At 38.8% G+C, this 9202-nt stretch overlaps 1 protein-coding gene across 1 annotated transcript; it reads left to right on the top strand.

The window, feature by feature from the left end:
• Positions 1–2474: 2474 nt before the first annotated feature.
• On the top strand, positions 2475–6721 carry IFNG (interferon gamma). The gene is made up of 4 exons (XM_071424318.1): positions 2475–2608; positions 4553–4621; positions 4950–5129; positions 5792–6721. Exons 1-4 carry the CDS (start codon positions 2486–2488, stop codon positions 5915–5917), a joined length of 498 nt encoding a protein of 165 aa, XP_071280419.1. The 5' UTR covers positions 2475–2485; the 3' UTR covers positions 5918–6721.
• The last annotated feature ends 2481 nt before the right edge of the window (positions 6722–9202 follow it).

The following is a 9202-nucleotide window of genomic DNA, read 5'->3' on the forward strand; positions in this document are numbered from 1 at the left end:
GTGTTCAGCTGTGTTGTGATTTGTTCTTAATGTATTAGGAAGACTGAGCTGGTTGAGTAAAGAATCTTTCCCAAATTCCCTTCTTTGAGGTCTTCTTTTCACTCTCTCTAGGTAATTCAGCTCAAAAGCACTGTTCAAATTAGACTCTGTAATGCAAAATCTGAGCTTCAGACTCAGTTCCTCTTCCAGTTGTATGTTTCTGACTACATAAAGAGTGCCATAGGTAACAGGAATCATTTTCACTCTCCCACTTTACATGTCTTTTCCAACACTTTGGAAAAGAATTGCTCTATTTACTCATGGCCAGTCAATGAACCCCAGCAGGTGTCCCCATCTTGTAAAATATCTTGATCTTCCTGTGTGTATAAGATTCCATTTATCTAATCCATACCATATCCTTGTGCTTGCTTGGCATAGCAAATCAGATGTTTCAATCAGTGGGTTTGTTCAGTGTGCTGGCATTTGGGAATTCACTTTGAATTCGGAGTCCACTTTGAATTTTGGTGGGACCTCCATTTTGTCACCCTCCCTGAAGGTAATTAAAAGGCACGTGAATGTGGTGTTTGGGAACATGGTTTAGTGGTGGACTCAGTAGTGCTAGGTTAGAGGTTGCACTCAATGACCGTAAGGGTCTTTTCCAAACAAAATTATTCTATGATTGTAATTTTTGGCACAGAATCACAGAATAAAAATAGGTTGAGTTGGAAGGGACTTTTGAATATCAGCTAGTCCAACCTCTCTGCCATGGGTAGGCATGTTAACTTTACATTTGTTTACAGTGCTTTGAAGCACCTTGAATAGCACTATTACCTTGCCTTCATGTCAACGCTTCCAGTAATTATGTTATTACTTTATCAGTTTTAACATCTTAAACTAAGATGTTCCTTGCACAATGTTACTACCTCAAGCAGATTACAGCACTAATTGTTGTGCAGTACCATGTTTCTTGTGAGATGTATCCCATCTGTCTATGCTGCTCTTCCCAGGGAGTTCTTGCATGCAGCTTTTGGACCTGCCATTGTTGGTGAAATTTGGCTCTTCTCCCTGAAAAATGACCATTTCCCTGGTAGTAGTAGTCTAGGTTTATTTCACAGATGGACGTCTTCTTTCAAACAGCAAATGAAAAAGATTTTATGGTATTAGTGGTCATTAGCTGAGATGGAAGGAGCTTCTGGGAAAAGGGAGAGTTTCTTCCAAGGAATATCCAAAGAGCCATGTGGGGCTGAGATGGAGAGTTCTAATCTTACCTGTTTGGAACCACTTAAATTTTTATCTGTTTCTGATGAACCACAGACATCTTCCAGTGCAGCCTGTGTGAACTGAGCCCACAAATGCCCTCTTCCTGATTCTCTCTCTCTCTTTTCTTTCCCTATGGGCCCCTTCTTTATTTCTTTCCCCTGTAGGCTCCTACCTGCCCTCCATTCATGTACTAAATTTATCTGATTCAAGTCTATCCATTCAAGTCTAAAATTATCTGATTTCTTCATAAGACTCCTCAGAATAAGCTCTTTTCCCATTATATCCATCAAAGCAGACTTTAGTTCCTATACAAAAATGTTTTCCCCAGCTATCCTCAATAGAGTGGTTTCAGGGTTCTGTATGCACTAGGAGACCACTGTGTCTGTCTTCTTCAATGGGGCTTGTTCTCACCTGTGTCCTTCTATTTTCACATTCTGCACACATTAGTGCTAATGAAATGGCAAGTGGGGAATTTTAATCATTGCTGAGCAGAAGTGAGTGACTTAAGTACTCAACATTCTGCTCCCACGGACAGTAGATAACCATAGAGGATAATATGATACATTGCTGCATCCACGATGGAACCTTGTTTGTCCTATTCTGAATCTGGAGGTGAAGAATGCAAAAGCAGCAGAAGTGCACTTTAGACCATGGAAAGGAGTGTGTTTCACAAAGGACAGCAGCAGAAGGAATGTGCAAATCTCTAAGTGTTAGTATAGAACGCCATGGCAAACTCAGTGGTTACTTTAAAAGAATACCAGAAATGAGTTGACTGCTGCACTGACCCTTTAACCACAAGATAAGATTTTTTTTCAGATGGTGTGTAAGAATAGGTTTGAGCCACAATGCATATTCCTCAACCAATACTGTAATTTCCCCCTTTTCCCCAACCACGTGTAAATGAAACTTCATAGTCTGCCACGTAAACGTTACCCATTGATGAACCACTGAAAATTTTTCCAGGACCATGCTTTGACAAAGACGCTTTCGAGGGATTCCCTTGATTAGCCAAAAAATGAAGGGTTCTTATCTAACACTATCTTGTCTAAATATACACAGCCTGTGATGATGAAATAAAAAAAAAAAAATTCAAGACCATGTATAAATACCACTGACAGGATGATGAAGTTCAGTCGTCTACTTGCTTCTAATAGAAGATTTAACTATTAGAAGTTGAAGCTCTCTGCTCTTAGACCTGGTCCCCCAGAACAGATCTGAGCAGTTTAACTGAACCATCATAAAGAAAATGGCTTTCCAAAACTACAGCTTGTTTGTTCTGTCTGTCATCATGATTTCTTTTGGACATGTTGAAAATAGATTGAATCTTCTTCAACTTCAAAATGATATAGACAAACTGAAAGCTGATTTTGTAAGTATAGTCTTCTACTGCATTTCTCTTCTCCTGCTGCTTTGCTTTACATGTAGTCCAAACTTGAGCACTGCTTGACATACTCAATATGTACCAAGAGAAGGTAATCCTGGAAATAATTTTTGATCATACCTTTTTTAACAAGAATATGGATTTTTTTTTTGTTTTACTAAGTTCTTTCATTTACCTGGTTCAGTTTTTTCAATAGTCATAGTTATTGTAGGAATTTGCATTTATTTTAGGGGTGTTCTTTCTTTCACAATAGCTTCTTCTAGCTCAATTCAGCTTTGATTACATGGAACATCTTTTAACAAGAAATCTTAATGCAATTTATGGTGAATATGTTAATCTCTATTCAGTTCTGACTACATGCAATTTACTGACTTTAAATTTTATGTTACCAATGTCAATGCCAGATTTAGTACTACATAGGAATATAAAAAAATTGGAGACAAACTTTTGCTTTAACAAATGCATTCGCTACTTATTTTAAGTTGTAGTAGTGTGTTACTCAAAGGTGATTTCTGTTTCTTATTTTTTTGCATCCTCCAGTCATTTAACTTGCACATGGGTGACTATGACCTGGCATGGGAATGTAATCTGGCAAAATATTCTTTCTTGTCAAATAGAATTTTGGTAACTTGATAACTGTAATGTTAATTTACCAATCTTCATCTAGGAGGCATAAAAGCAGTACACATCTGAATTCAGCAGTCATTAGTCACAGAGACAGCAGATCTACAATAGTCACTTTCAATTAATAGCTTTTATTTTCAATATATTTTTGTTGTGTTTTTTCTCCTCTAAATGCAAAGAAACAACTGCAACAGTCTGCTCCTATTTTCAGCTCTGACTTTTCTGTGATTTTGTCATAATTTTGTGCAAATGACAGTTGACATTCAGTAGTCAGAGAACCACCCTGAAGTGGTAAAGACTAGTGTGATACTTCAGTGTTTGCAGGAAACTGGCTGTAAAAGTGGCATTATGTCTTGAATTTGTGATTAGCATAGACCAGGGAGAGTGTTACTCGAATATATATAGCTCTGTGGGAGAGATCCTGAACCATGATGAGCTTTTTGTACTGACATTAAAACTTTGCTCCATAGCAGGTGCTCCCCACCTTTCAGAAGTAGCAAAAATCTGTTTGGTAGTGTGCTCAGCATGGGGAGCCAATCAGCCTAGGAAGCTCCTGTCAGACTGCAAGTTTTCTCTTTGCACTCACTGTGTTTAAATTACTGAGCAGACAGAAGAAGGAAATAGTCCGTGTTGTATACAAAAAGGAAAAAAAAAAGCCACACAGAGGAGGAAATGATGCAGTTTGTCTTTCCTTGGTAGGAGAGTTGTATTGCTCTTTTTTTCCTAGAGCCTGTTGCCAACATCTGATGGTTAAACTCCATCCCTGGGAGCCTCTCAGTAGCCCACTAGTCTTGCATATCCCCATACCTGGCTGTGGGCTACTGGGATATTCTCCAGTTTTGCAGTCATTTCATACTAAAACCAGCTCATTCTTGCTCCATATGAGATTTTACTGAGACTGTATGAATTTAGGGTCACAGATTACAAACTGCTGGACTTTGGCTTACCAGAAAACATACCAAGATCAGATCTAATGATTTTCTAGACTCTTGCTGTGCTTATGAGCTTTTATTTTCATCTGTCAGTAGCAAAACTTACAGGGAGCATTTGGGAAAATAGATGTGCTAAACATCTCTATTCAGATGAGTTGTAGCAGGAGAAGACATTGAAAAGAGGACTAATTCCACTTCTGATACCAGGCAGCCAAGTGATGGGACTTGGTGGTTAGAGAAGTGAAAGCATTGGGAAAGCATTGGGATTGCCAGATGTGCAAAAATCTGAATTTTGATGCTCATTTGAATAAACAAAACAAATTTGCCTTGTGATAAATATTGTTTATGTAGTAGGTATGTTTGTTCTTTGTTTCAGAACTCAAGTCATTCTGATGTAGCTGATGGCGGACCTATTTTTACGGAGAGGCTGAAAAGCTGGACAGAGGTGAGTCAAAGCCAGAAATGATGAAGCATCTCAGGCACTTTTTTGGCACAAAGCAGCTCCCAGAACCAGCGTAATTAGCTGCAGTAGAATGAACACGAGCAGAGTTCTCTTTGGTAGCTTGGAAATGAGACAAAAATAGAAAGCTTTATACTGCACTGTGAACTGACTCAGAGGTACAGTCAAGCCCAGGAGCTGACTTGCAACATCTTCTTTATCATCTTGTTTCAAGCAGCAGAGAAGCCCTGTATACTGTGTTTTGTCTTCCTTCCTTCCTTTCCCTGCTGATGGGCACTCACAGACCTTTCTTTTTCATCATATTTTTCAACAGAGAAATGAAAAGGAGATCATCCTGAGTCAGATTATTTCCATGTACTTGGAAATGCTTGAAAGCACTGACAGGTCAAAGGATCATGTCAGGAACATAACTGAGGAGCTCTATACTCTGAAAAAAAGCCTTTCTGATGGCTCAAAGAAGATGGAAGATCTCAAGGACCTGACAAAACTTCAGGTAAGGCTCTTCCCTTGTCTCCAAAGCTTGTGGCATTATAGTTGTGATTCGAGTGTGATTTAAGCTAATAACGCTTCAGTAACCTATATGGTAATCCATGTGTAGCTCAGTTCATGCTGAAAAACCAAATATTTCCAGCTGCAGGGGCTGCTGCATGTCTACAGTGTGGGGTAGTGCTGAGTCTTGCCGTGATCTGGCACAGAGCTGCTGGTAGCGCTGTCACACGGTCTGTACACCAGAGGTGCCACTGACACAGCCCTTGGTGGCACAGAAATTGGGTGGGAAAGTTGTGCCTGGCTGTGGAATGCTCTGTGGCTCTGGGAGCACTCGGCTCACGGTGCTCGTGCCAGTGGTACCAGCCACCGACCTGGTTTGCAGACAATGCCCCCGTGCAGTCAGCTGCCTTTCACTGCAGGATGGCTCCGTTCCACAGAGGGTGGCTGGTCTGGGGCAGGCTGCAAGGAAGAACAGAAAGTGGGAAACAAAAATATGGGACACAGTTGCTCTTTGCTATGGGAATTAGGTAGCAGGGAATTGAAAATTGCAGATGTGCTTCTGTTTTACACTGGTAGCAGTGTAGCCCATGTGTTGTGGACAGTAAACAATTACAGCTCTTGGCTCTTGGCATGACTTTTGCTCCATTTGTTTCTTGCTTATTACAGATGAGTGACTTGAAAGTTCAGCGCAAGGCTGTAAATGAGCTGTTCAGCGTCTTACAGAAACTGGGGGATACCTCAAGTTCTCACAAAAGAAAAAGAAGCCAGTTTCAGAGGCTGTGCAAATGCTAATGCCATCTCAGGATCTTCTGTACTGAGCTACTGTGCAAATCTTGTTGGGACAAGATTTTTTTATTTCAATCTTTTTATTGATTTTTTTTATACATTTATTTATTAATATTTAAGTGTCTTAAGTAATTATTTATAAAGAAATACTAATCAAAGTATTTATACTCCCTAATATTATATAAGAACTGACTTTGTCTTAAAATCCTGTCTATTTGTTATATGTTGTTGATCTGAAAACAGAGAGTGAGGCAGTGTTTACCCAGTTTCCATATGGAAACCTTGAAATTACATTATAATGGTACCAGCTTTCCATCTGGTGCTGTCTTGAGAGAGGGATGTTATGAGATTAGTTTCATCTATTTGGCATGGAGATACAAGCACCAGTATAGGGGAGTTACTATATTCAGGAAAAACATATTTATGTCTGCTTACTACTAAACATGTCTAAATCCAAATCAAGCGAGTAGACATGCCTAAAGATAAACAAATGTTGAAGAAAATTTCTGAAATAGAGGACTAATGGTTAATTGCTGGTTACTATTATTATTATTATTACTATTATTATTGTTATTATGCACTGAAGTTACCAGGAGAACAGTCTACTTAATATCTCAGGAGAATGTGACTAACTGTATTGCACTGACTTAACTTAAACTCTCAGATTTTAAAAATTTCTGGTTTTATTTTTTTGTATTGAACCAGTGAAATATGTCTGTTGTAATTTAATTTATTTGGAGGTAATAGTATGGAAGCTTTTATCTCAAGGACTATATTTTTGCACTGGAATATTATTAAAAACTTCGGGTTTTTCAACTGAGATTTTTGAAATTTGAATTTTAAATAAATAAATAAATAGATAAATTTTAAAAGTGTGTTTTCATGTTTATTCACCATCATCTATATGAAAAATAAAACTCTAATTTTATTTTACATTTTCACAAAGATCAGCCCTGCCCAGACATATAAAATATATTTTGTTTCCTTCATATTTTTTAAGAAATATGATAGAAGAGTCTAAAATTCTCAAGTTTTTCTTTTATCTGTTTGAGAAAACATAATTTTGCTTGTGGGAAGCCACTGATCATTTGAAATTTGTTGTTACTCTGATGTAAGATAAAAAACGCTCAAATTTCTCTGCATGTGGAAGGTGGGGAGCCCAGAGTGAGCTCAGGCTGTCTGCTGGGCTCTCTGCAGGTGCTGCAAGCTGGAGGCCTGGGGCAGCTTGGGCAGGTCTCACAGGGCTCTGAATTCTCAGGTCCTCAGGGCTCCACCATGCAAATTTTCTGGGGATAGACTGGCTGAACTGACTGGGAATGGGAATGGGGCAGATTTTTCTTCGCATTCCTGCCAGCATAAGACTTCTGACTACTGCCTGAGCACTGATTGAATCCATAAAATGCAGAAGTAGCACCACATCATGCCCAAAGTTTAGTTGCAGTAAGTCCTACGAATTCAGCTGTAATTGCTGCAGCCATTCCTACTCCCGTGGGCTCAGCTGTCTCCCACTGTTCAAGATATCTTCATTCATATCCACATTTGACAGCCATAACAAGTGACTGTGGTCCTGGAGACTCCAACTGACTTTGAAGGAAACAGCTGTTCTTGTTTCTATTCATCACAGACAGGCATATGCACGGGAGATGCAAGAGAAATTTCTCCTGTAGGATTTCTCCAGTTCCAGGAGTAAGCATGAGAGTACTCAGAAAGCATTCAACATAGACAATGTGTCCTTCTGTGCTCATGCTCTTTCATGAGGTATTAAAGGAGACTAACTCTCCTTTGGGGATACACAGCCAGGTACAGCAAGTTCTACTGAAAAAAAAAACCAAAATGACAAAAACAAAAAAAAAAAAAAATCCAAAACCAAAGAAGAAGGAAAATGAAAAAGAAACTAAAGAAAAGGAAGAAAGAGAAGAGAGAAGAGAAGAGGAGAAGAGAAGAGAAGAGAAGAGAAGAGAAGAGAAGAGAAGAGAAGAGAAGAGAAGAGAAGAGAAGAGAAGAGAAGGAAAAATGAAAAACCTAACAGAAGGGTTAAAGTTTCATTAGTCATTGGTAGGGATAAAGTGTGCTTCCCCACTACTCCTGAGCAAATTAATATCCTATTTCTTGAATTTTAAGCCAAGACTGGTTAGAAACTACTTTATTAGACTATAAAGTAAAAAATCTACAGTCCTTCTACACCCTGCTGTGTTCTGCTGTCCCCTGCATTCCTGAAGTTATCACATTAAATTTTGCTCAAAAGAGTTGAGCAAAAGCAAGAGTTTTGTGGGGAGGTTTTGCTCAGTCACACAATTTTCTGTGTTCTTCTCATCCTAGTGTGGGGTAGCAGAGAAGTAGTGAAGGAATGAGCAGTGCAGAGATGGAGTAGCAGCTGTCACTGCTGACCAAATGTGTTTGCATGTTCTCATTTCAGTCGTTTGAGGATTTGGTTTTTTGTTTGTTTGTTTAATTGATTAGTTGCATTTCTTCTTCTTTTTTTTTTTCCCTCTAAACTATCCTTATTTTCTGGAATATTCCAGGAAACTGGAATTTTTTTAAGCATCTTGAAACCTCTCATGTTAAACCTGACATGAGACATTGTAGAGATTCAGAAGAGTTACCACAGCTATCTAACCATTTAAAGAAATCTAAACAAAGTTTCTCATATTGATCTTGCTTTTCCCTGTCCAGTTTAAGTCTGTGCAACTTCTACAGGGTGCTTAAGATAAACTGCTGAACATTCCTCACTTTGTTCTGTTACTGTGATAATAGTGTTAGCGAAGAATATAATAAAAATCAGCCTCTACAAAGCCATTTTTTCCATCCCATCCCATCCCATCCCATCCCATCCCATCCCATCCCATCCCATCCCATCCCATCCCATCCCATCCCATGCCTGTTTTGTGTGGTGTATAATTGTACACTATACAAATTAGGTGAATCACTTTTAACATGAAAACCTGTCATCTCTTCTCTGACGTTCACAGGAGTCCTGGATCTCCTTTTCTATGTCATTCCTCACAATATCCAAGTGAAGAGGGCATTTCCAGCTAAGCTAAATGTAAGGGTGAAGTGAATTTTAATGGCTACCACAGATATTTCTATAGAAATACATGGCAGAAGCTTTGAACATTTTAAACTGAAGGTCACTGCAATTTCTTCCACCTACAGGATCTGAGAGTGCTAATAAATGTGCATGCTTGGGTGTGAAAAGATATAATCTACTACTTAGCAGTTAAAATTAGAAAAAGTCAAAGTCAAAAGGAAAGACAATTGTCTGAAGAATCTCACTTTGTTTTATGCATCACT

This window comes from Agelaius tricolor, unplaced genomic scaffold, assembly GCF_023055355.1.
Source record: "Agelaius tricolor isolate 1412-34295 unplaced genomic scaffold, bAgeTri1.0.p SCAF_3, whole genome shotgun sequence".
NCBI classification, from domain to species: Eukaryota; Metazoa; Chordata; class Aves; order Passeriformes; family Icteridae; genus Agelaius; species Agelaius tricolor.

What these genes read in the sequence shown, in the direction of transcription:
- IFNG (XM_071424318.1), top strand. Translation starts at nt 2,486, where the DNA reads ATGGCTTTCCAAAACTACAGCTTGTTTGTTCTGTCTGTCATCATGATT. An exon ending in GGCTGAAAAGCTGGACAGAG is followed by an intron (nt 4,622 to 4,949) that starts GTGAGTCAAAGC and finishes ATTTTTCAACAG; the next exon opens with AGAAATGAAAAGGAGATCAT. An exon ending in AGGACCTGACAAAACTTCAG is followed by an intron (nt 5,130 to 5,791) that starts GTAAGGCTCTTC and finishes TGCTTATTACAG; the next exon opens with ATGAGTGACTTGAAAGTTCA.